At 43.3% G+C, this 27,866-nt stretch overlaps 1 protein-coding gene across 2 annotated transcripts in view; it reads right to left on the bottom strand.

The window, feature by feature from the left end:
- The window catches only part of JAZF1 (JAZF zinc finger 1), a 319,574-nt gene that overhangs the window by 33,997 nt on the left and 257,711 nt on the right, over nt 1-27,866 (bottom strand). For both annotated transcript variants that reach the window (XM_040644149.1, XM_040644148.1), the window contains one exon: nt 13,052-13,248. In XM_040644149.1, the coding sequence (XP_040500083.1) occupies nt 13,052-13,248 (197 nt within the window). The remainder of the gene's footprint in view (nt 1-13,051; nt 13,249-27,866) is intronic.

The raw sequence follows: 27,866 nt of genomic DNA, 5'->3' as shown, positions 1-27,866 counted from the left end.
CCAGAGAGACTTCAAGGGACTCTACTACCTGCTGTTTGACATTCGGCTAGCACTAGGGGCATGGTTCGGGGTCACGGGATACAGTCCAGTGAACTGGCCCACATGGGAATGAAGCCCAAGGCCTCAGACGTATTAACACCGTGCCGGGGTCACCTGAACTAACTTCAAGCCACATGGTTCCAGAAGGCCAGCATCACGAACCCAAGGGAAGACAGTTTACTACAGAAGACTGTAAAGAACCAGCATGCAGAACAGATTCTGTTCCGTATCTTCCTCTGTCAGGGAGAAGAACCAACGACAACTATTAATTGGACACCTAAGTAACAACACGGTTTATTAAGTTAATAAATTCAGGCCACTCAGAATGCTTTCTAGACAAGAACCTGACATTGCTCTGAAGGAGCCATAAATTGCCATCTTCTGGAAGATGACAAAAGAGGCAAAATGTTCTGAGAAAATATCCACTCACTTTTGACTCCTGTCATCTTTCCAAAATATATAGTCATATAATAGAAAATACAGACCAAGTGAACAGAAATTCAAGAAGGCTGTGCGATGCTATTTTTACGAATCACTGCTACCGTGAACATGGAGCTCCTTTCAAATTTATATATAGCATAATTCATTTTCCAGTTTGCCCTCCTTGCTTGACAGAATTAAAGGGACGAATCTCCTCACTGTGCCACATCGATAGCTTTAGCTCAAGGGCTCCCACGTGACAAAGGACGAGCTTTCTAGTCCTGGCAAACCTTCCTCTTCTGATGATGCCAAGACACAGATCTTTGTAGAGAAGGAGAAAAAAAAAAAAAAAAAAAAGAAAAAGAAAAAAGAAATCCTTTCTGGAAAATTTATGACTGATTCATTTTAGGAAACACGCCTCTACAGATTATTTACACGTGTTAACTGGATTCTACTAAACTTTTAATTTGCTGTGTACTGGCCAAGTACCGTGTATTAACTACCAACGGAGTACACACGCTTCTGTAACGCAAGCTTCTTATGAAGTTAGCCCAGAACCTCGGATTTATTTCTGAAGAGAATTTTAAAATCTCAATTTTTATATTTGCAGTTACTTCATAATTTTAATTTTATGGTTTTGGTCTCCAAAAGGGGCTTATTCATTTTCGGGGGGCAGGGAAGGGAGAACCCAACGAACCCTCCAGTCTGTGGTGCGTTGTCCACAGGTGGTGGGAGGAACCCATCCAGCCTGTCACAACCAACTCCAGGCCAGGCCCCTCTGGCAGGTCACTCGCAACTGAGCTGCCACGTTTTAATTTCATGCTTTTAAAAGTTAATGATTTGTCAAGTTTTGTTAGTCTTAAGAAAATAATTTCCCTTAGGTACCGCATAGCATATTCTAAATCACACGCATATATTACTGAAACCGAGTGGCTTTAATTAAACAATTTTTTCAAAGACGGTTTCCTTTTAATGGCAGTGAAATACTGTTCACAGCATCTGAGAGCTCTGCCAAAATTAACTTTCTTGAGTGGAATTTTAGGGAGACTTTTTTCATGGGATGAGACTTTCAACATGATTAGGGTCTAGAACTTTAGGTAATTTTATTTTTTAAAAGACTTTGACAGAGAGAGAGTGAGACAACACAAGAAGGGTGAGGAGCAGAGGGAGAAGCAGGCTCCCTGCTGAACAGGGAGACCGATGCGGGGCTTGATCCCAGGACCCTGGGATCATGACCTGAGCCAAAGGCAGATGCTTAACCAACTGAGCCACCCAGCTGCCCAAGCTTTATGTAATTTTAGAAAGTAGTCATCTAAGAGGATGGTATGGGGGCCTGTTCAAGATATAGGATCATGACCGTGTCCCAAAAACATCATTCAGATGGAGTGCCTGGCACCGGTCCTTGTGTTTGTGAGTGTACGGGAGTTCAGCCTAAATAATGCTGTATGGTTCGGCCTAGTGGACAGAAACGGGAACACAGCAGCCAATGGAAAAGCATGTTGAGGTCCTTTCCACCCCTGAATTTAAGGTTCTATGCAATCGTTTTCCAGTCAAACTTTGTGACTGGAATTTTAACTATGCGGTTACATAGCATATAGAGAGCTTGAGATATCTCACACAGAATACACCTTGTTCACTATTTGCTACAAGAGAAATCTGCTTTACACATGTTTTTTCTTGTTATTTGGCATTTCTTGTTATTATGGCGATTCTGAAAAACGTGTCTATTTTAAAACTAAAACTCCCCCCAGACTCAGGCTATAAAGAGACATCTTAGGTGGGTGACATTGGCAGGTGTTGTCTAGCTACTTTATCTACTTTATTCAAAATTATTTGACGAGAGGAAAAACAGTTTCGCTGAGTGACTTGTTCTTGGCCTGTAATCATCGGGAACACCTTGGCTGCCTTTTTTGCCTTTAGGAGAAAAAAAAAGTAATAACTGGGTGCCTACATAGAAAACACAGCACCTCATGGCATAGTTAAATCGCAAATTCCTACACACTTGTTCCCCAACCCACTTCAGTTTCTTGAGGATGATTTTTGATGTGTGTTTCCATGCCGAAGAGAGCCTGAATTGGCTACGGTTAAACACACAAGCAACCAACTTACTGAGCCCAGTGGAGCGTGAGACACGTCTTCGATCCCGTAAGATCAAGCCAACTCATTGCTGGTCTGATGGATATAGATTAACACCAGCAACCAGTTTTCTAAGGAGGAACGATGTAAGCTTGGTAGCAAGCTACTAGAAATCTCTCCGTCCCTGGCACCAGAGAGGGTCCGGCAGCCTAACTTTCTCCCTTCCTGTCAAATACCACTTTCTTTTTAGTGCATCTCCAAGTCTGCACAAAGCCCTGGGACAGCAGCTGGGAGATTCTCTGTACCTTGACTGTCTGTTTCGCAGGAACAAATTAGCTGAACGTTGTCCCGTTTTTCTGCAGATTCTTTAATGCTGTGCAGCTGGATGTGCCTGGGGATCATTTTATTCCGAAAACCAGACCCACATGGAAAAGACATTAAAATAAGTTTGCTGCCGTGATACCCACGAAGATGAAAGGGCCTCTCTGATTTTAATATGCTGTATTTTAGATGGGAGGGAAAAGAAAAGCCTTCTTTGGAAATACAGACATTTGGCCGGGCTACAAATTCATCAGGTGTTAAATCCCCATCACCTTCGAAGTCGAGGTGTCCGGGAGCACCGCGCGTCTGTTTGTTTATTCATGTTTCCAGTGGAATCTGCACCGGTTTCCAGGCTTACAATCCATCGCTCTCTTTAGCGCTCCTATTTCAGCTCAAAGGAAAATTACTGAGAAGTGTGCACTGATGGGTGCTGGCATTCGAGTGAGCTCTGGATCGTGGCTTAAAGAGATCGCATTCTTTTTTGGGGGTTGGGTAGGGGGCCTGGGGGAGCACAGCACAGCCTTCATGTGTGCCCTTTAAAATAACTTTATCTTGTGATCTCTCCTGATATTTTTTTGGCCAGTGCAGAGACCCCTGCCAGGACAAAGAAAAAGCAATGTGGCCTGAGAGCCAAAGCCGTGCCATGAACTGTTTCCAGCATGAGGTGAAATGGGACTGTCAAGACTTTTAAGATTTCTTGTGGGACTTCTTAACAGTGGACGTAGTATTTTTCTTGAGTTTGATTAAACAACACAGTTAATAGTAGAGATGAAATTTTGGTTTATAACTAAGTGCACATTATGGTGAAGCAAGGTATTGCTACAGTGGTAGGCCTCAAAAACATTTTCATTAGAAGGTAAATTATAGATACCTCTGTCACTGCAAATATCACATCCAAGGATAAGCTGCTTTTAAGTGACTGCCCGTGATAGAAACTGGGTTTATTTAGAATTTCAGAGAATAAAGCTGAGCCGCTTTAGTTTTCTTCCCTGAAAAATTCTCAACATAACGAAGCACTCTTTATCTTATGGGAAGCAAATTTTCTGGCTATTGGAAGATCCAGATGCTAGAACCTTCTATCAGGGATCCTTTTAGTCATTAACCAGTTCTAACTGTGACCTAAGACGAAGTGTTTGGCAACTAGCTCTGCTTGTTCTCTCCTTCTTTCCTCTTTTCTCCCTGCTTTATTTCTCATTTAGTATGTATTACAATTGTTTTGACCATGCTATCGATTCCTCAGGGTTTCTAAGAAAGCTGAGAATAAGGGATTCCACTTACTGTCCGTCTTCAATGGAGAGGAAATTCCAGAGATTTTCCTACTCAAAGGACCGACCTCATGTATTTACTTGCTTTGTTCTTAAATGGATTGTTTACAGCAGAGGAAACCCTATTTGCTGGCTCCAGGAGTGGGTAGAAGGTGTGGGCTCCTGTTTCTCATTTCTGCCTGGGCAACCAATTCTTTTTTAACCGAGGCAAGTACATCCAAGTGCAATGCGCAGATCTCAAGTGTTTAACTGGTAAGTCTAACAAATGGATCCCTTTGTGTAACCAACATCTCAATCAAGATCTGGAATGTATCACGCCAGAAAGTTCTCTTGTGTACACACCCCTCCCTCCAAGATTCCTGAGTCAATCACTGTTCTGATTTGTCACCATAAATTTGGTATGCCTGTACTTGAATTTTTTTTTACGTACTCTTTCGTGTCTTTTTTTTTTTTTTTTAGATTCCTCCATTTTTTTGGTAACATTGCTTTGCTCCTTTTTCTTCCTAAATCTGTATTCCACTGTACGGACAGATCATGATTTGTTCATCCATTTACCTACAAGTGAATTAATCATTTGTGAATAAAACTTCTCCGTGCATCCTTGTACTTGTCTTTTGTGGACATGGTTTCACTAGCTTTGGGTAACATTCCTGGAGTGGAATTGCCAGGCCAACTTCACGTTGGCTTTGGAGCCCTGAAGAAGCTACGTGATCTCTGGGGTCTCACAGTCCTCAGGCGGGTGGAGAACAGTGACATCCGAGCTCTCTCTTCCCTCCTCAGGGCAGCTCTGAGGATGTTCTATGCCCTTCAGAGAAAGGAGGGCAGGGAGTTTCCAAGATGCTGTAGTCAAAATTCACCTGGTCCTGAAGACCTTGAGTTGACCTTTATGTGGCCCTATAACCTAGATATATCTTATTAGTGCAATGTTTAGTTCTGCCACATCATAAAGGGCCCTGAAAATGTAAAAGAAGCTTAAAGTGGGTGGGGCAAAGGGGTGCCCCATGCCTCCAATGGCCGTGGTGGTTGGGCCTGGGTGGCCATTTCCTTCCTGAAGAGGGGGGACAGGGCTCGTAGGAGTGTGTGCGTTTGTTAGAAACATTCAATATTCCATTTTCATGGTGCTTTGAATTTCCACAATTAAAAGAGTTATTATGTTTACTAAAATAACAAAACAAGATCTAAAAATCTGAACTGGCTAACTCTTTATTTCTACCATCCCTGGTCTTAAAGCGGTTATCTTAAATATCCCCGTATTAGTGACATATAGTGTCTTTTTTGTTTTCAGATAGGACCTCCCCCGCCAACCTTCTTTTAGAAAATGTGCCTCTGCCCAGAGCAGGTCATTAGCAAATACCACCTGTAATGCACATTCCTGGAACCAGCCTTTTCTGAGGTTAGTGCAGACCAAAAATAAACATGCACGAGTGGTCCTGGCCAGGGCTGGTGAAATACTGTCTCCCCAAAAGGGCAGGATTCAGTTAAGAGCAAAAAGTGTTTTCTTTGTTTTGAACGCGCTATTCAGCTACTTCAAGAAGCCCTAACTAGCCTGGCTGCATCAGCCCTTCCCACCATTCCCAGCCGACAGTTCCTGAACACAGCAGGCTTCTTTACCCCTGCAGTGTCTCCTGCAGAGTCGGGCCCTTCCAAAGCCAATGTCCTTTCTGAGCTGTTGGTTTCCGTAGAGACCATGTTAACACCAGGGGATCTTTCTGTCCCTCTATTTCATTAATCTTCACAATGAGGTAGGATTGCCTCCCACGTGTAGCTAAAGAAACTGAGACCTGGAAATATTTAAGGCCAACTCTCTCTCCAGCAGCAGAACCGATATTTGAATTCAGATCCCTCTAATGCTTAAGGGCTCTCACCCCTTTACTTCTACACTCCCAAAGTTTTGAAAGGTGACCCAGAAAACCCAAGATTCATTAACATCTTTTGTTAACATATCCAGGTCTGATCACTAATTCCCTAAGCTGACATTCAGTCATGATCATAGAGTAGAAAACTGTCTGCCCCAGGTCTTTCCCACTGATCTCACCTCATTCCAACTCCTTTGGAAGTTACGTTTGCTTTACAATATCTAAGACATTTTATGGGTGTGAATATACAGCTTGTAACTGTGCTAAAACAGCAGAGAGGGAATGACGCCGTATGTAGCTCTCTTGTCTTACTAATCACCCCTGCTGATAATTTAGGCCATCTGTGCTTATGTCATGTTCATTACGTGTCCTACAAGTTCTAACCCACAAGAGCTATGCCTTATGCTTTTCTGTACCCACAATACCTGGCACAGTACCAATACCGAAATAGATACTTGGTAAATGATGTCGAATGAAAAGATGCCCAGCCCCGGTGCTGTGGAGAACAGTGGCTGTGCCATCTGAGAACCACTTGAACTTGGGCAAGTTACCATTTAGGTGAGACCCAGTTTCTTTTGTCTTTAAAGTGGGGTTGATAATGGCAAATGTGAATGCTTTTGTGTGCTATAGAGTGCTATCAAGATCTAATCTATTATTATTACAGATCACCATTGATTTGACTGTTTTCTTCCAGTCAAGAAAGAGTTTTGTTTAGGAAGCTTTCTTGTAAGTTGTGTAGTTATGGAAAAGTAATCGAAATACTACTTCGTGCGTTGCCATCCCTACTCTACCAACACGTTGAGAGGCAAGAGGAGGTGAAAAACAAATAGCTACGTAAGCTGGTGCAGGGGGGTGGGGGGCGGAGGCGGACGAGCCGCAGGACTGGAGCAGGAGCCTCAGGAAGCAGGATAAAGGTTTTATGAGTCAATCAAAAAAGATGATGAAAGAACAATGATTAGACCAAATTAGTATATAAACAAACAAGCGAAAAAACCCATGGGCCAGGAAAGGGTGTGTTAGTGACCCTGAACATAATGCAAGCCAGATAATACAGCGACGTATTGTCATTCTCTAGCAACACGGCACCTTTCTGTGAAATGTAAATAGAGGCCATTTTCTTAAGTAGGAAGATTTTGGGGAATGTTGCCTTGGCATGGTCTAAATATTTAACTCTTCACGGCAGAACCTGTGAGAAAGACCAAACCATGGCTTCAGGAATTCATAAGTACGTCACAAAATTCAGTCACATTGAAATATTTTGCTTTGCTTCTCTCATCTTCCACCACGCAACAGAATAGCATTACTTCTCTCCTTGGGTGGGTAGGGGGAGGTATGTTAGTTTAGACCTACCCTTAGTTCTCTTTCTCTGAGATTCTCTGCTTCTATCAAGCCTACTTAAGTTTATTTTGTTTTCTAAAAATAAAAGCATGGCAGGGATCAGGAGAGTCCAACTCAACCACATTAAAATAGCTTCTAAATGTCAAGTAAAATTTTATCAGTTGTAGAAGTCATTATTGCAGAGTAATTTCCATCCTGAGAGAAAAATACTTTTTAAAAAGACCTGTTGTGGATCAGTAACTCCTGGAAATTTAAAAATCTTATAACCCGAACAACTTACTGCAAAAGCCACAAAGGAGTGTTAAGGGTCTACTGTAAGGCCAAATAGCAGGAGACACAGAAATGTGAAGTGAAATAACACAACATAAAAACTCGAATTATGCATTAATAGATATTATCTATGACTTCACACTCATTATAGGGAGCCTAAACAAGAAAACAAAAAAAATTGGTTTAATTTCCTTGGATGCCTTCCTCTGGTTTAATATTTGAATATCCACCCCCTCCCCCCGAGTGGGCCAAAATATATGTACAAGTATTTTCCAGGAGAGACTATGCAATGCTATTATAACCAGAAATCCAGCCAACTCTTTCTGTGGCTTCTCCATTAAGACATAAGCGAGCATCTGTTCAGTCCCCTGGACCCATCTCTGGAGTCCTAGCAAGTAGACTACAGCAACCTTTCTCCACGCAAGGTGGAAACATGTTAACCCAAGCAAGAAAACACACGGCTACGACAACTAGACTGATCGCGTTTTAAAACAGCGCTTTCCCAACTCGGGCTATAAGTTAGAATTATCTAGTTTGAGAGAGCTTTTAAAAACTCCCAGGGCCCAACCTCCCCCTGCCCTCCCCCGGTCCCAACTAAATCAGAGTTTCAGAAATGGAACCCAAGCTAAAGGTGGCTTAACAATCCTCTAGGTTATGGGATGCCTGGGTGGCTCAGTCAGTTAAGCATCTGCTTTTGGCTCAGGTCATGATCCCAGAGTCCTGGGATCGAGTCCCACATTGGGCTTCTTGCTCAGCAGGGATCCTGAGTCTCCCTCTGCCTGACGTGCTCTCTCTGACAAATAAATAAATAAAATCTTTAAACAAAACAAAACAAAAAAACCCTCCAGGTTTCGGGGGCAGGGGTGTGTGCCTGGGTGGCTCAGTCCGTAAAACATGCGACTCTTGATCTTGGGGTCACGGTTGATCTCGGAGTCGTAAGTTGGAGCCCCACGTACAGTGCAGAGTTCACTTAAATTAAAAAAAAAATATTCCAGGTGATTTGGATTACAGCCTGATGGACAGTCACTCTTTTAAGAGAATCAGCAGCAAATATTGGGGTGGAGGTCAGGGTGGGGAGAGAAATTACTTTCTTAAATAATTTACAGGCACTGATAACTAATACAATCTGCAAAGCTAACCTCAAGACCTTTCCTATAGGATGACCTCCTTCCTCCTCCCAGAAAAGATAATTATTTTGAAACAATATAAATTCATTAAACCCTGTTTTGGAGGGTAGGAGGCCATCAGTAATCCTGTCTAGATCTTCCCATTATATGCACTAAACAGTTGTAGTTATAAAAGTAAAACAGACTCAGTAGATGGGAAAAAAGAGAAAGGTGACCATATTAAGGTAACCACAGTTAACTTTTTTGGAGTAAAAAATAAAAACTGGGATCATGCTGCACATGTGGTTTTGTAACCCAATAATGTGAAAACCTGTGTCATTACATAGTCACCGAAAACACTGCTGTGAATGACTGCAAAGCAATCTACTGTTTGAAATGGCCGTAACTTATTGGTGACTGAGGTTTGCTTTAGGTTTATTCACAGACACAATTAGGACTATGATCCCTTGAATGACAAAGGAAGATTAATCTGATAACTACTGAAAGGATAAACCGTTGGTATCATGGTGAAGAGACGGCAGGTGGGGTGGGAGGGGTACAGGTAGCATCTGCCAATTTGATTGGTGGAAATACTCCCCCCATGGCCAATTTCAAGATAATCCTTTTAACAACCGGTGTGCAAACCTGAATATTTAACAACTGGCTCTCTGGAGTCAGCTCCGGCTCATCCTTAAAGAAAACCCTGGCTAAACCAAAGTAGTCAGTTCTCTATTTCTGATATGCTATTTGAATGGTAGAGTGGGAGTTCTGTGAATGAAAGTGAACCACAGTTCCAGTTATCTTAACATCCTGTTGTATTTGGGGTTTGGAGCTGTCAAGTTGGTAACTGGAGCAGTTAGATGGCTGAAGGTCTAGTAAGAGTTTCCTAAAAGGTCTTAATGTGGGAAGTCCAAGTACACTGGAAAGGCCACATGTTTTGAACAGACAGACGTGGGGCTTTGTGAAGTTAATCTTATTAAAGCCTCTATTTCTTTAATCTGCATATGGGAATAATAATGTGGTCTCAGTGGAGCTGGTATTGGGATTAAAAACATCGTATGTCAAGTATACAGTAAGCATATAATAAACACTCTACAAATGTTAGTCATCTTTCCCCCTTAGCAATTTTACTCTAGATGTTATTACTTCTAAGGAGATGGGTATGAATTCTTTTGACACTTTATTTGCAGGGAATTTAATGAAGTTGATCTTTAAATTACATATCTTTATGATTCAAACCAGGGGTTGGCAGACTGTGGCCTGTGAGCCAAAACTGGTCTGTTGTTATAAAGTTTTACAAAAACTTCTAGTTTTGAAGGCACATCCCATGCCCATTCATTTACAGAGTTCTACGGCTGCTGTCATACCACAAGGTAGGACTGAGTCGCTGGAACAGAGACCACAGGGCCTAGAAAGCACAAAATATTTGCTATTTGGTCCTTTACAGAAAAGGTTTGCTAACTCACGATTTAAACCATTCTAACTTTCCTTAAGTGAATACTTTATTTTATATACACATACACCTACATATATATATTCGAAATAACAAAACAACTTAGGATAGAAAATGAAAAAGATGAGGTAAGAAGATTCTCCCAGGATTTAGAAATTGCAAGATAAATATTAGGTCCAAGAATACCTGAGAAATACTTGAAACTCCAGGATGAAGCTGAGCTCTAACTCAGTCAAGACAGTGTATTTTAATGACCATTTTATAAATGAGACTTTCTACAAGAGGACTATTACTTCTGGACCTGGAATACACCTTAAATGTGGAACTTGGAAGAGTGAATTTAGGAGGTAGAAACTTGGAATATTATTTATAACTTGGCAATGAAAGTGAACGAAACCACATTAGTCAGGCAAAATAAGCTGATCTCTCTAACTACAGGTAAAATAACATTTCAAACATTGAAAAATGTATACAATCAAAATTGTACAGGTTAGGGGTTTAAGCAACCATTTCCCCTAATTTTTGATGTTTACATGGAACGTACTTCGAGCAGCAAATAAGTTACCAATGATCCTGACAGACTGAAAATGATACATCTTTACCACAACATAAATTAATTCTCTCAGTGGGAAGTTGTTAAAATAGGCAAGGTGTCAGAAAGATTTCTTTATGTCTGAAGGAAAGGAAATGATTCCATTTCTTCCAAACATTCTTACATGAAAAATAATAAACTCTCACTTTTAAACTGTCTATTTTCATGGGGTTCCATGGCACCCGTTCCTAATTGGGGCAGTCATGGTTATCTGGTGTTGGCCACAAGTCAGTCCACATTAAGTCAGGTATAAAACACTCTCCGGTACAAAACTTCCCCCATAACTCATATTATGTATGAATAAATATTCATGGAAATACCCAGAAAAGAGGATCGCAGAGTTACACTACGTTCTCATAGCTTTCCCTAGATTTACATAGCAAATATTACATGATGATCCTGGAAAGTAAATCTCCACAGAATAAAAGGGAAATACGGTGGCCTATCTAAAGGAATGGACAAATGCCCAACACAAATGAGCCAATTAATCCTCTACAAGAGAACGATGCCGATTCTGCTCCTGAAGCAACTAGTTGAAAACTCCAAAGCACAGAGATGAACATTTATTGAATGCTGGGTGTATACACATGCTCTCACATTAACTCACACAAGAACCTGTATAATGGGTATTATCAGTGATGTCTAAAGGGAGAAGTACGATAGCAACCCTCATCAGTCTGCCTCGCACACCTGTCCTATCTTCGAAATGCCTAATCATGACAAAACACAGGTGTCTATCGCCATGAGTCCCCCAAACTGCCCTTAGAAAGGAGGCCCTATAATCAGAGTCAACTAAGTTTGCAAAACTTACTAAATCCTTTCCTTGGAGATCAACAATATATATTAAAGCCCTGCATTAAAGAAATCAGTGTACTTGGTCTAACCTTCATCACTTCCCCTATCCAGGAAATCCCTTTCCCTCCAACTGCTGCTATTTGGTGAAGTAAATATTCTGAAACACATTTTGAGAAATACTACTGTAGTCACCTCCCTTGATGGGAGATGGCTGAAAGAGAGATCTGCAAACTGTCAGAGAAAATCCACTTTTTTAGCCACAGTCAAGGGGGTGATGCTACAGAGATGATGGTGTGATTCTAGGTGGCTTCTCTTTGTTCTCAGGATCAACCCACAGTACCCTGGTCCCTGCCGAATGCCCTGGCCTCACCTCACGCTGGTCAGCTGGCCTCTTTCAGGACCTGGGACCTGCCAGGCTCCTTCTCACAGAGCTTCTGCAGAATGTTCCCTGGCGGGACAGCCCTCCTTTCCCTCTTGGCCTACTTGAGTCCTACTTACCTTTCAGGGAAAGCCTTTCCCGAAAGTCCGTCTAGATGCTCTCAGATCACTGAGTTCTATATAGCACTTGTCATGGTTACAAGGCTCTATGTATTTACTGCCCGTCTAAACTCCGACTGCGGGGCAGGGAACTAGAGGCCCTATTTCTCGGATGGGAAAAAGAAGAGGAAGGATCTTTCCAGGCTCCTTTGCCTGTCCTCACTCGTTCCTGCCCATGGAGGAGCAACGACTTCCTGGCTCTCTGAACTGGGGAGAAGGGCCCAGTCCTGCTCATCTCAGGGCCCAGGGTGCACTCGGGGCTGCTCGGCCTCTGTGTAAAAGGGTGGTTTGCGACATAAGTTGATTCAGGGAAGACATACAAGAGAAGCCCCGCGGTCCTGGATCCAAGCTCCATTCTGCAGTTTGGCTTTACTAACAAAGCTGATCTTGATCTTTCCTCTGGCTGCTGTTTAATTTTTCGGTGGCTTCTCCAACTGGGAGGGGAGGACGAGCGTGTGCTTGTTGTCCCCCTAGAATACCAACACCTTCCACCAGGCCTAACCTCCCTCAGGACGGGGATGAAGTCTCCTTGGGCTCATACGGTAGCTCTGTGCCTGGCACAGAGGAGGCACTCGGAATTTTTTTTTAAACATTTATTATGGAAAATGTTTAAAATAAGCAAAATAGGGAGAATGGTCTCATGAACCCTATGTACTCATCGCCCAGTACCAACACTAGTCAACACACGGCAATCTTGTTTCATCTACTGAAGCAAACCCACTACAGCCATCACACGTGGCAAAGGCTCAAAAAAATAACCTCAAAACCATTCCCACATACAGACACAATAATTTATAAATATTTCTTCAGTGGTAGAGGACTAAATCAACAAACTCACAAAGACCAGGGTCAAAGAGGGAGGGGGTGTGAATCGTCGTCAGTCCCCGGTCCCTTCTGCTCCCAGCATATCATACATCCCACTCACGCGCACGCTGTTCCCCAACAGCTATCCCTTCCACCCAGGGTAGGGCCCAGCCACTCACCCGTGGGAGTGCTGCTGCGGAATGAAGAGGAGGGGGTGATGGGCGGGGTCACGGGAGGAGTAAGGCTTCCGCTGCTGTGGCGTGGCGGAGTGGACACATTCCCTCGAGACACTGAGCTGGACAAGGTCAGCGAGAGCTTCGGCTGAATCTTCTTCTTTAGGGACTCCTGCTCTCGGCGGGCAGCATCCGTCATGAATCTGAAGCAACAACAGAAGGTGAGTAACCCGGCCTGTCCCTGGAGCATGAGGAAGGATGACAGCTCCCCCGAGTTGACACATGCCCCACCCTGGGAAAGGGGCTTGTTCACAATCTCAGAGACTCACAAAGGTTCCCTTTTGCTATGGGATGAAATGATCTTCTAGCTCACTGTCTTCAGGGTCCTCACGGGTAAGCCCCATTTCTTCCTGAGGCGAACCCTGCTTGTACACACAGACTCTGTCTACACCCGCTGCAGTGCCTTCGGTTAGAAGACTTCCTCTCTCTTGGAAGGGCCTCTCTTCTTTCAACTCATAGAAAGCCCACACGTTCTCAAAGTTCCCCAGCACTCCCAGGTGGACAGGGCCCCCTTCATCTGTGGGTGGGTAGGATTCACTGTCCCTACTGCTTCACTGCCGCTTAACATATGCGGCCTCCTGAAAACGGATTCCACTCCAGATCCTCATCTATTTGGATTTTTAAAAATTTTCTTGGCAGACTGAAGGTCTTGTCTCCCTCACCGTTAGCTGAAAGGAAAGGACACAAGTCCCCGTAATTGCGGCTAGCACACTGCCGAGCCCATCTCTGTAAACATTTACAGAATGAGTAAATCCGCCCAAGCAGATTCAAGAAGGAAAGAGAGCAGTACAAGGAGGAGGAGGACTGCTGAAGACCCGTGTTGTTGTGATTTTATTACCCACACAGGGAAGGGTGACCTTTCCTGATCATTTCACTTAGGAAACTGCAAAGTTATCCCTTCCACACTTCTCTTACGTTAGTAACATTCAAACTGTTCTTTTCTCACTGCATAACATTTCATAAATTCATGTAATACAAGATTTAAAACAATCTATGGCATGATGTCTCTCACCTAAAGAACAAACTTCTTTTCGGACATCATTCAATTTTTTAAGTAGGTTCTGCGCCCAATGAGGGGCTTGAACTCACAACCCTGAGATCAAGAGTCACGTGTTCTACTGACTGAGCCAGCCAGGTGCCGGCACTTTTTTTTTTGTATTATTGGCAGGCAGGCTTTGTCAGCTGCATTTCTGAAAACTACGGCAGAAAGCCTAGTGAACAGAGGGCATGAAAGCATTTAGGGAATGAAACAGGTGCCCATGCCCACTGCCGTGTCCTCTTAGCCATGGCCCTCCAGTCCTCCCTGTACCCAGGCCCCCATCATTACGTGCCATTTGAATACAATTCATCATTAATTAATTCCCTTGTACTTAAACGTGGTATTAACGACCCAACACATTTCACATTCTGTCTAAAAAATTTCTTAGTATTGGGGCGCCTGGGTGGCACAGCGGTTAAGCGTCTGCCTTCGGCTCAGGGCGTGATCCCGGCGTTATGGGATCGAGCCCCACATCAGGCTCCTCCACTATGAGCCTGCTTCTTCCTCTCCCACTCCCCCTGCCTGTGTTCCCTCTCTCGCTGGCTGTCTCTATCTCTGTCGAATAAATAAATAAAATCTTTAAAAAAAATTTTTTTCTTAGTATTTGTCTTCACTATGCTAGGAAGTTTTAGAAGTCAACAGATTGTTCCAATGCCTGGTAAAAAGTTTAGCCAATCAAATTCCCAATGAAACAATATTACAGTATTGTTATAGTGTCTTAAAATGTCTACTTTTATACTTGGAACATGGATGGCACATTTCTTGAATGGCTTCTGAATATAATCTAGATATATAACAAACCAGATTTTTATGAAGAACTGAATGATAATAAAGCCACATGCTCTGCCTTGAGCTCTTGGGTTTTGTGCTACAAGATGGCAAAGCAACATTTGCTGCAACATGGACGGCACTGGAGGAGATAATGCTAAGTGAAATAAGTCAAGCAGAGAAAGACAATTATCATATGGTTTCTCTCTTCTATGGAACATAAGAACTAGGAAGATCGGTAGGGGAAGAAAGGGATAAAGAAAGGGGGGGTAATCAGAAGGGGGAATGAAACATGAGAGACTATGGACTCTGAGAAACAAACTGAGGGCTTCAGAGGGGAGGGGGGTGGGGGAATGGGATAGACCGGTGATGGGTAGTAAGGAGGGCATGTATTGCATGGTGCACTGGGTGTTATATGCAACTAATGAATCATCGAACTTTACATCAGAAACCAGGGATGTACTGTATGGTGACTAACATAATAGAATAAAAAAACATTTAAAAAAAACAAAAATAAAAAATAAAAAGAAAGGAACGATGCCACAGGACAACTGTTTGCACCTGGAGCCAGGTCCTCATTTACTTTCAGACGCAAAGTTGGCTCTACTGTTCTTAAGACTGCCTCCCCTCTCCCCCATAAACTTCTACTCAAAATACGGACTCTCAGAGAAAAGCAAAGAACTAGTGATTTCTTCTATTATTCTAAGTAGAATTACTAACTAGCACAGTGCCAAGCTTCTCCAATTGGGGTACATGGTATGTGGGGAGTGGGCAAAACCACAGGACATATTGCTTCTTCCAGAAAGACCAATGGTTCTCGATGTAGGTAATTCAAGTCAGTTTTTTGTTTTGTTTTATTTTGTTTTGAAAGTAAGCTCTAAGCCCAATGTGGGGCTTGAACTCACAACCCTGAGATCAGAAGTTGCATGCTCTATCGATTGAGCCAGCCAGATGTCCCTCAAGTCAGTTTTTTAAATGGTAAAAGAAAGCAGATACTCTATGGAGTAGAACGTAAAATGTGCATCTTGCACCTTAGTGAAGAGTACGGGGCTTGGAGCCAGGCAGACCGGGGCTCCAGCCCAGCTTGTGTTACTTACTATGTGACTTGAGGCAAGTTTGATAAACCTCTCTAAACCTCAGCTTTATTCTCCGTAAAATGGGACTAATGACTTCAGGCAAAGTGTCTACATACATCTTTTCCTTTTCTGCTAGAGAACTGATCTTTGGTGAAGCTCAGGTAATCTGCTAAGATGGTACGGCAGCTAGGCTAACAGCACTCCCGAAGATCACACTGACCCCTGACTGGCAAATCGCTTCTGGACTGGGAAGAGTGAGAAACCATTTATATACACCGAATAGGAAGGGAGAGCCTGGGCTTCCTGAGTGTGGCGATCTTGCACCCAGGCACGTCCCAGCGGGGAACCAAGGAGTGTGCCTATGGAGTGTTACAGGACCTCTGACTCCTCGTCTACTGGGGCAGCTCCCACCTTTGCCTGTGGGGCATCTTGTCTACCTTGCACCAGTGAGGACTTGGCAGAAGGCCTGACGCTGTCCTGCTGGCAAGCTGTGGCTCTCCCCACTATTCCTCTGATGAGACCCAGTGCCCACCATGGCTTCCGGTCATCTTGTGAGTCTGAATGTTAACGATCGAAGAAAACCACTCACTGATGGACAGGATAGTGCTGACTTCAGAGGATGGTTGTAAGGATTAAATGAGGTAGTAGTGCCTGTCATACAGGAAGTGGCTCAAAACATGGAAGCTGTTATCATTATATAAAACTTTATAATATGATTTTATCTATATATCCTGTCTACCCTACTTAACTCCAAGTTCCTTGGGGACGCACTATTTGTTCATAGCTCTGAAAGCTGCTGGCTCGTGCCTCATCTATAGAATGTGGCTTGGCCAACTGGGAATCAGCCCAGAGGGTGCATATACAGTGTCAGACGGAAACTCTTGTCAAAAGAGGGAGGTAGGAGAGGAGGGAGACAGGCGTGGGGTGGGGGGGGGCAGGCTTGTCTGTGTCTTCTCTCACCCCAGTGAAACAGTAGCAATAGCTCGTGCCTTTTACTGTAAAATACTCTCCTACAGCTCAGATATAAAACAACAACCATAAAAAAAACCACAACCACGTGCCCACACATCCCCCACCTTCACCCCAACAGGAGTTTGGTCAGCTATGGACAGCCATCTATTTTTGGCTTATATCTGCTAAGTGCTTTCTAGAAGTGAGAACGAGACATCATGTTAAAAGCATTAAACATGAAACTCATAAAGCACTTCTGCCAACCTTCCTCTCCCTCCACCCTCCCTCCTCCTCTCTTGGATTGCCGGTTGTGAACTTGCTCGCAGCTCGACTCGTAAATCACGGCAACCCTGCCATACCAACACACACAGCTGCACGATTTAGTCTCGGGGACAACATACCATGCGCACACACATGCACGCACGCACAGGGGTACACGCCTCGGGAGCAGGAGTTACAATTCATCAGCTTCTCATTGGCAATACTGCCCAGCTCCGCTTCCTCTTTCACTTATCAACTATGACTTTACCTATTTTTTGAGACCTACTAAACCGCAAAGTTTTAAAGCAATGTGCCACCAATATAGATAGCTCTTTGTCAGAAGATGGGCAGATTCCCAATGGCAAGGCATCCCTCGGGGAGACAAGTTTATAAAGAACCTATGCGGCGGAAGAAGGTCTTGAGTGCAGCCAGGAGCGGGAGACTCGAGTAGCTTGGCTTTGACCAGAAAGCCAGGCAAATCTCCCTCTCCGCACTGTGACACATCCTTGAAGGACCACAGCCCTGATCTTTCCATTGCCCCTATTAGAAATGTTCCCCTGTATTCCCATGGCTGAGAGGGAATTCAGGCTTGGGCAGCCACATCGCCCTGTGGTCTGAGTTTTTCTTGATGGGTTTTCATACGATGGGTCATCTTTTGTGAAGCCCTCAGTAATACAGCCAACATGGGGCGCTTCAGAGCTGGAAGAAACCCAGGTAAGACAAATCACCTAGTCTAACCCTCTCATTTTTCACATTAACTGGGAACTGAGGCGGAGTGGCCCGTGCAAGGTCACTTTGCTGGCGAGGGACAGAGCTGGCGGGAGAAAATTTCAGCCTCGGGGCTGAAATCCAATGCTCCCAACTCTGCCATGCTGCCGTGGGCGTGTCAAAGAACTCGGAGCCTTCTTGCTTTTGCTTCAGAGTCCTGCTTAAGGACTTCAAAGTTGAAAAGGCGTAAGGAACCCGAGCTTAGGGCTTGAGGAAACGTAGAGGGAATCCCTCTGGGGCTTTATATGCTGGAAGTGGGGTGGTTGGGAGACAGGAGGCCTCAATCTCTTCATGTTGGCCAAGCTCTGCTGTGTGGGGCTGCTTGACTCCTGGGGAGCCCTGGCGTTGTCGCCTCACGGGGCTGTGACATGGAGAAGCCTAGCTGTGTCCGCCTCCCCAAATTTTTTCTGCTTTGCAACAGGAACTGTTCTGATCTTAGACTAGTTGCTACTGTGGGTTTGTACTGGCTTGTGAGAGCTGGTCATCACATTTTCAGGGATCCTTGTGAGCCAGTTGTCAAACATATCCATTATTAAAAACTAAATTATGTGAATTTATAATTAAACCGGTTAATTTTTAAAAAGGTAATATGCAATGCTTATCAATTCTTAATTATTTTTTCCATTTTACTATTATTTATGTGTTTTGGGGGCTATTCACATTAATATGCTGTTTGCTGTAATTATCATGTAAGGATGTGCTACTATACAGCTCTTCCCAGCTCTGTTCAATGACATCACGTTGGTAGCTTGAAGCTGTCTGCAGCGGGAGTATTTACACCATGGAAATTGGCAAATATTACCAATCAGGGTTTTTCTCTCCAAAAGTCAGTTATTCAACATTTATCAGAACACCTTGTAGTTGTTATTATTGTTGTTGTTGTTTTTAAACATAGAAAAGAGCATTTGAACCAGACTCCTTGCCTACTCACTAGTGGAACCAATCAGGGAAGGGATAAAGAATATGAGAAAGTCTTCCTTTCCTTCTAAAAATTATAAAAATACATCGCATTGAAATATACTTACGTAAACATTTTTATGGGTTTGTGGCTTATGTTTAAAAACATTTTTTCAAATCATGGACTATACGTACACATACACACACACACCCGAGTGTACATATTTACACGTGCCGTTTAAAGAGTAAAGTGACAGTCTATAGACTCGCCAGTTTATGAAAGAAAAAATATTACCAGAAGTTATGAGGTTTCCAGATACAAGTATGGTTGATTTTCCAGAGTATTTTCCTTCAAGTATTGCCTTTCTACACATAGAGAAAACTGAGTATTTCTTAAGGAAAAAAAAAAGAGTCACCTGAGAGTTCACTCACTGTTGACTAACAGCCTGGAAATCTGCGGTCAGGCAAACCCATGTTTTCCTTTTGAAACTGAAACTGCCATACGATTAATTTTAACTTTCCTACAAATCAGAAATGCCCACGTTACTTCCATTTAATATGGTCATTTGTAGCAATATTTGTTATTGCTTGGGGAAGTACATATTCCTTAAGTAAATTTTCAAGACTCCATTATAAATCTTTTAAATCCTTAGACCACAATGTTCATTCAGTCTGACATGTTAAATGTGGAAACATGAATATAACACCGCAGGGGGAAAATGTCAAACTGCTGGTCCAGGGAGACCAGTTTCAACCACAAACTCAGGAAATTTACAGATTTCACTGGAACCTGGGCAGAAACCCCACTGCCACCGAATCTATGGCCAAACACCTGAGCCTAAGTGTCCTGCTGGGGAAAAAACCACATGGCTTTCCCTGGCTCTGGAGAACCCAGGCATGGAAGTGACCACTCGAAACTTGGGTCTCTCTCGGAAAAACTTGAAAAGAATCCAAACTACGAGATGCATGGTGCGGTTCGGTTGTTATTATAAGGCTCTGGAGAGGGCGTGTGGTCCAGAGGCCTTAGCTGTACGTCGGGAGGCTGTTCTGGGGAAAAGAAGCGGGTGGCCTCCGGAAGTCCCAAGGCCCTCCGTTCTGGCCTTGGTTTGTCTACTTGTTAAAACTGAAGCATTCTGGTTTTATGGATAGATGTAATATATCTCCCCTAAGTTCCTTCCCAGCTCCAACAGTCAGTGATTTCAGCAAGAGCATCGTGTGGTGTTTTCCAAACGTTTTATTTATTTTTTAAACCTCAACCGTTGTAAGAAGCGTATGTCATACTGGGAGCCTGTACGCATATGTATAATTAGGTCTGCAATCGCAATTTTGAAATATCCAAAGCTCCGAAAACTGGAAAACTTTTTTATAAGTTTGGCAGCAAAATTCATTGGGAGACAAACCCTGAATCGAACTGCTTAAAGGCTACTTACACTATTTATTGTGTTTAGTGTGAATATTCACATGCCTCACTGTACAAATATTAATGCGGTTGATTCCAGGGCCTGCCCCAGACCCTGCGGGGAGCCTAATGTAATAGGCAGCATTTGCACCATATTACCTTCCTGAAATCAGAAAAAGTATGAAAATTTCTGAAATCGGAAAAATGATAAAACATCCGGACGCGAAGAATTTTTATGTAATTTGTCTGAAACAAAAATTTCGTGAAACAATCCTTCCTACATGTGATATACTCTGATATCTTTCTATTCTATTTCATTTTAACAAAATATCCTGCTCACTGATTTCCTGACCTACTAACGGGTGAGAGCCTGAGTTTGAAAATATTAGCGTAGCAGTTAAGAGGGTGGTGGGCTTTGGCGGGGGGGTGGGGGGGGACCACTTAGATTGTAATCTCTGCCCTATGCTCTCCAGCTGTGTGACCTTGGGCCAGTTACCTCTCTGTGCCTCAAGTTCTCTCTCCGTGAAGAGTGACATGTTAGTAACAGGCCCTGTCCTACAGAGTTGTGAAGACTGAGTTAATACATGTAAAGCACTTGGGACAGGGCCTGGCACTTTGACCTTAATAAATGTCAGGTTCCTGGTACATGATGGATACGAGCGAGATTTGTTCTGGAAATCCTAATTCACAAATCTTTCATCTCTGACACTTAGGTCAGCAATTGGTTATTTCTGAGCTGAATTACGGAATAATAGGATAAGCGCTTGCTATCATTAATTCTGACTCTGAAGGCTAAGAGCCGCCCTGATTCTGCACACATTTATTACCCGAGTGCTGCCATCACAGGAACACTTGAGAAGCTACAATACAAACAGAAGGTTCCTCTACTGAGGGACAACATGCTGGGGGGAAAAGGTGCTATCTGTAAACCCCCCCACTTTCTCTTCTTTACTTCTCTGAGTAGAACCAAACCCTAGAAGGCCCTTCTGGCAGGACGAACAACAGGGGACCGTCCGCACAGCCAGCCGAGAGAAAGATGGAAGTTTAAACCTGCCCTCGCCCTGGGAGACTCATAAAGTCGCACAGGGCTCGCAGTGGTCCACAACCGGACCCCTGTACAAAGTGCCGCATCCAGCTGCTTCACTGGAAGTCCAAAGCTTTGTTCTGCTTTTTCAGTGGCCCTTTGGGCACTGTCATTTTTCAGTGGAAGCAAAATTGTGAAGCCCAGAAAGCCTTTGAGAAAAGCTGCAGGGAGCTGGCAGGAAGACCATGAGGTTCCAAGCACTCCCAAATCTGGTAACTCTAGGCTCCAGACAACGGGATTTCTGACTTGACAAGGACACAATCGATCTTTCCAGGGGAGAGTCCAAACTGTCCATTACTGATTTTTCTTTTGTCTGACTACGACCACATGCAATCCAGGACAAAGATGGACAGAAAGCCAGTAAGGAAGTAAACCACCCACAGGACATTCGAATACAGACCGTGGGAAATGACCATGAGAATAATGGGTATGTTTCGACATGCAATCACGTGTGGCCCGCACGTCAGAAGATCTGACTGCTGCTTTAGGTGGCCATGCAATGATGGCTTTCAGAAGACACATCTGCTAATAAACTCATGAGGCAGGTCTTCATATTTTAGCAGCAACTTAAAGCCGCAGTGCAGCTGAAGGAGTATTTGGTTAGAACAGCTGGCCAGTGAAACATAACCTGTAAGCAACAAACGGAGTAATTGTTGTCCATGCCCCTTTATTAACAGAGGGGCCTTTCCTGGTGATCACTGGGAACTTAATAAATGTTGTTCTTCTCAGTAGACAAAACTAGACAAAGTTTAGGCCCTGAGTCATGCTAATTTCAGAAGGTTTCTAATCATGTTTCGAATAAGCATAGGTTTCAACTTCTCATCCCAGAGCTATTTTTGACCTCACAATCTGAGGCCAATGGGGTGGATTTTGAAGCTTCATAAAAATTTTTGCAATGTCACCAAAACTCTGAGCCTCTTTTAAGATGCTATTAAAAATTTAATGCTAAATAATAAAACTAAAAGCAGCACCAGGAAAAAAGCCACACCATCTGACCAGATCAGTGTGGCACTTAACTTGTGAGGGTTTTCTTGCATGTGATTTTCATCTGATACTTACATGGGTTGTGGGCATAATTTGTGAAGTACACAGCCAATGAATCCGACTTTGTTCTTGGGTACCGAACTAAGCTGACAGATCTATTGCGTTAAGACTTTTCTCTCTCTTCTTCCCTTTTAAGTTTATATCTGACACATACAGACTATCGTTCCTGGACTCTGAGGTGTTCTGGTCTAATTTGTACAAAATAAATTAACATTGAGGGCAAGTCAATTTCCTATCAGATTTTGTAGCTCATTTTTTCTTAAAAATTTTTACTTTATTTTTGGGGACAGCAAGAAGGAAAAAGAGAGGGGAGTAAGAGGAAAAAACCCAAAAAGCCAAGAGGTGATTTTAAAAATATCCATTCTCAGGGCACCTGGCTGGCTCAGTTGGAAAAGCACGAGACTCTTGATCTCAGGGTTGTGAGTTTCAGCCCCACATTGGGTGTAGAGATTACTTATTATAAATATAAAAACAAATCTTAACAATCATATTTCCTTTCTTCTTTTTTTTTTCTTAAGGCAGCTACAGTTAATTTACATTTTCTATGGCATCTAGCCTGGATATTCTCAGTCTTTTAAAAATATTTATTTAATAACTAACATTGGTTTGCCAATTTTTATATTGCCAACTGCCAATTTTTATATTGCTTTGTCTACCTACCAACACCAGCCTCTCGTTGAAAAGAAAAAGCCATTTTAACATAAAATAGGAGAACATAATCTTGAATAAAATAATCCTTTCTTGAGAAAGATTGTTCTTTATTCTACGATTGTGATAATAATAAACACAGGAAAAATTTTACTTAATTTCTGAGGGGTGCCTGGGTGGCTCAGTCAGTGAAGTGTCTGTCTTCGGCTCAGGTCACAATCCCAGAGTTGTGGGATCAAGCCCCCAATTGGGCTCCTTGCTCCGAAGGGAGCCTGTTCTTTCCTCTCCCTCTGTCTGCTGCTCCCCCTGCTTGTGCCCTCTCTCTCTCGCTAGCTTCCTGTGTCAAATAAATAAATAAAATCTTAGGAAAAAAAAAATTTTTTTTTTTTGAGATTCAGGGATGCCTGGGGGGCTTAGTCAGTTGAGCACCTGTGTTCAGCTCAGGTCATGATCCCAGGGTCCTGGGATCAACTCCCACATTGGGCTCCTTGCTCAGCGGGGAGTCTGCCTCTCCCTCTGCCTGCCATTCTCTCTGCTTGTGCCCTCTCTCTGACAAACAAATAAAATCTTAAAAAATTTTTTGAGATGCAGAGAAGCTACATTAAATGTAATTTTATCATTATTTTATAATTATATCATCTGTACACTGTATTGTTTATAATATATTGTTTATAATTATTCTCTAGATACATGATATTAATGATATCTCCCTTTACTGTCACCACTGCCATTGCTAAAAATTCTGTTTCAAGGAATGCAGACCAAATGAAACTCCTACGTGTGGGAGGAATCATTTGCAATATGCTGAACGAAATGAAAGCAGCCAAATATGAGCGTACCCAAACCCAGGGAGCTGGGAGCTCTAAGGGCTGGAAGCAAGGTGGAAAGAGCTGAGTCTCCTCCTACGGCAGGGCACACAGGGGGGGGCTTGGCTGTGGGGTGCTGGGGGCTCCCTGGTCCTGCACGTCCTTGGAAGCTTGGAGAGTATACACCAGTGGAAACATCCTCATGAACGGCATCATTCAAAGACTAGCAGCTGTTCTGTGAACAGTACTTAGAAATCACTACAACTTTTTTTTTTTAAGCCAATAATCTCTTCTGGAATTTTAGCACTCAAATGAAATTCATGTACTGAAGCCGTGTAACTGCAATAATGCACAAAATCCCATTCCTGCATACCGTTACTCTGTATATTCCCAATAAATATTGGGGATTTCTTAACAACCGAGGAGTAATAAAGTCAATCTATCTTAATGAGAGCTCTGGTTCTGGTTCCAGCAACCACTATTTTAAGCCACAGGTCAGCATAAATTATCAGTGAAGCAATTAATTTTGATTTACTTTAGCCTGAATAGAGTCAACCATGGTCTTTTTCATCATCAATGCCAAGAATAAAAACCACTTCTGAAAACTACATGCACAAATCTTTGGTTTGGAGGCCAACTGGAATGTCCCTCTTTTGGCAGCATCTCTCCATCACCCTTTCCATTCCTTTTCCACTTTCATCGAATTGGGAATAACTATGGCTGTTTCTTACATATGGTTTTCATTGCTAATTTGACATCTGTGTCAAAACCAATGAACAAAACAAAGAAGTTGCATTTTATGAGGTTTTTGTGTTACAAAACTACAAATAGCTTGAGTTTTTTTGTTTTGCCTCCTCTGGTAGTAAATTAAATGAGTTATTTGAGGTTTCCATGTAAACTGCTAATGAGATGATACGTAATTCTCCCCATAAGTAGGGAGAGGTTTAAAAACTAAAGAAAAAACTGGATATAGGGTCTCTGGAGTGTTAGTTCCAATATCACTAATGGCTGTGAACACAGCCTAGTGGTTGAAAGTCTAGGCTCTGGAGGCAAACTCCTAATCTGATTTGCTAGGTATTCGAACTTGAGCAAGGTACTTACCCTCTCTAGCCTTGGGATCCTAACTCCTAAAACAGAGATAACTAAACACCTACCGCATCCAGGTTACTGTCAAGATCTCATTAGATAAATGCACGGAAAGCAGTTGCCCAACATAATACTCAACATGCATCAGGAGGCCGCTCAGTCTTGGTATTTCTATGGGTGTTAAGCTCTATGCACCTGACTCTCCCCCAGGAACTATGAGAAACTGTTCCTAAATCTTACGCTCATTTGACTGGATAATCCCTACATAAGAGGACATCTTGCGTGAGGGGGCGGGGGAAGGGGTTGCAGTCCATAGATGGGCTTAGATAGATACGTTAAGCCTAGGATCAAAAGTCTCCATTCCTAAAGAGAAGTCCTTCTCCGATGATGCTGCCATGACCTTCTGCTTAGGTGAGCTAACCAAGTGACAGCTGACCAGAAGGACCAGTGACTCCAGCACCAGGGGATGGGGCGCACTAGAGGGCTCTGGTTAGTGAAACGCCAGGCTGAGAAAGGGGAGGAGACGTCAGGGAGACTGTCGAGGACTCTCAGTGTCAGAGGAGATCTCCAACAGGCAGGATTTGTGTATGTCAGGGATGGCATGTATCATTTCTCCGGTGCCGTTCCGAACCCACTCTGCCCACGAGGGCATCACGCACTGACCAGAGCGCCTGCTTGCCTGCGCTGCTTTTGCGTTCCTCCCCGGCTTCTCCACGAGCAGGCCTGCTGCGGCCACTGCGCACTGATTCAGGTTAGCGTATAAAAGGACGGTGTGCGCCATCTCTGGTTTACGTATCATCCCCTCTAACCGCCGGTATTTCTACTAACATCCCCAGTCTAGGCATATCCTAATTCATTCGGACTACACTGTATCCATTCTCAGAGAACTGGGGAGCAAAGACGGCGGACGATAAGCATATCTGAGCGAGGGGCGCCTGGCTGGCTCAGTCAGAAGAGCACGCGACTCTTGATCTCAGGGTGGTGAGTCTGAGCGCCACGATGGGTGTGGAGATGACTTAAATAAATAAAACTTGAAAAAAAGGATTTCAGAAAGAAAGCTATGTCCAAGACCAGAGCTGCCTCCAAGTCTCCAAAGTAAAGCAGGCACGTAAGGCACACAGATAATTGCACGTATTCAGGAATACAATTGTAAGGCCAACTGCTCACCGGAATTTATTTTCGCATACCTGGGCCTCACGTATATACAGAGTAGCAGTCAGTAGATTAGCACTGTTTGGGAACAGAGTGGAGTCAACAGCAATTTTTCTTAAAAGGATTAATCCATTTAGGCAGTGAAGCAATTTTGGGGGCAAAGTCAGTTCTACGCGTGGTCTGTCCTTCACCACGTATACATCTGTGGGCGTCAGACGCTTATAGACCTCAAGTTCTGCGGGCCTTTGGGGCTGATTTTTTTCAAAGGGATTTGTTTTCCTTTTGTTGCAAGAGCTCCGTGAAGCTGCTTCTGGACTAGAGTTTGATTTCCCCTATTTTTCAGGAGGCGGCACTTGATGGATGTGCTTGGGTATTTGATTCTTCAAATAAGCACACGCATCCGGGGACTGAATTATTTTTTTAAAAAATCAAAGACAGGAACTTCCGTGTCTTCCTGCTTGAGCAAACAATGACTTTGTGAATACTCAAGATACTTGGTGTGCATAAATATTGCAGCTGGAGAAGATGGGGCGGTGATGATGGTGATAATTTATACTTTTTATCAGAGATTATTTCAAAAGCACACAAAACGAGAAATCAGTATGATGAACTGTCTCGTTATTAATATTTTGCCATCTTGTGTAAGCTTTCTCCCTGCCTACTCCCTTTTCAGGCCATGATTATTCATCATTCATATATATCCCATCCTGTGTTCACATCATGACTTGAAAAATATACAGGGATAAAAAAAAATTGAATAGAGAGAAGGGAAAAAAAGGGAGAAAAAAGAAAAATTTCAACACAGTTCTGGGGAATACCTAATGAAGATTCAAAATCGAGTAAGAAGATGGTTAGAGGGAACACAGAACTGCAGGGTCGGTCTATCTCTCTCACCCACCCACCACTAAACTATTCTGCTTGCAAAGTTTGAGCACTTTTATACAGAGCACATACTATTAAATGACATAATGAAGGTTTGTTAATTTGGAAGGTCCGAGTCAATGGTTCCTAACTCCATCATGTAGTGTCAGATGGTGTGCTTTGACTATCATAATGTTATTTCTACTGTCCCTTAGATTGTGTGTGTGTTGGGGGGGGATGGGGAAGAATAACACAAAACTACTATTCAGTATTGCTTCGAAATGAATTTGTATTTTACAAGATCCCCTAGGCACCTTTCATCCACAAGTTCCACCCCAAATGGGGAATTTACAGGTTGGAGGGAAAAAATTCAGGTGTATTTGTGTGTGTGTGTGTTTAAAATTTTCAAGAATGTCAGTGTATTTAACTGCTAATGAAGTGTTCCTTGGAGGGGGGTCTCCAGCCCTTCTGCCGACTTTCAGGGAGCAGCCTTCATTTGCATGCCAAAAGCAGGCACAAATCCCTAGCATGGGCTGGTTCCCAGAAATACGTGTGCCCCCACAATCCTGTTTATCCTGCTGGTTTATTTCACGAACCTTTTCTTCACAAAGAGTACAGGCCCCCATTTCAAGCAGGCCAACCTGATTATCCCAAATCCCTAATTAGTGTAATTAAAGCTTTAATGGATTGCAGCCAGGATATAAACCATGCAAACCCCTTTTTTAAACTTGTTGAGTGTGCAGGTCTGGTCCACGCCAGAGGGCTTCCTGTTGAGGTGCTGAGGGCCCAGCTCTCCCGGAAGGCCCTGGACACCACTGCACCCAACACCCAGGCCATTTCTGATAATCAGGGAGCCTCTCCATCAGGTTCACACATGCAAACCAAGCTGCCCCCCACAGTGTCTACTGAAGCAATGGGCAT

This window comes from Ursus maritimus, unplaced genomic scaffold (genome assembly GCF_017311325.1).
Source record: "Ursus maritimus isolate PB19 unplaced genomic scaffold, ASM1731132v1 scaffold_3, whole genome shotgun sequence".
Taxonomy (NCBI): Eukaryota; Metazoa; Chordata; class Mammalia; order Carnivora; family Ursidae; genus Ursus; species Ursus maritimus.
Note: the sequence above shows the minus strand (reverse complement) of the source record. Positions and strands in the feature narration are given on the sequence as shown.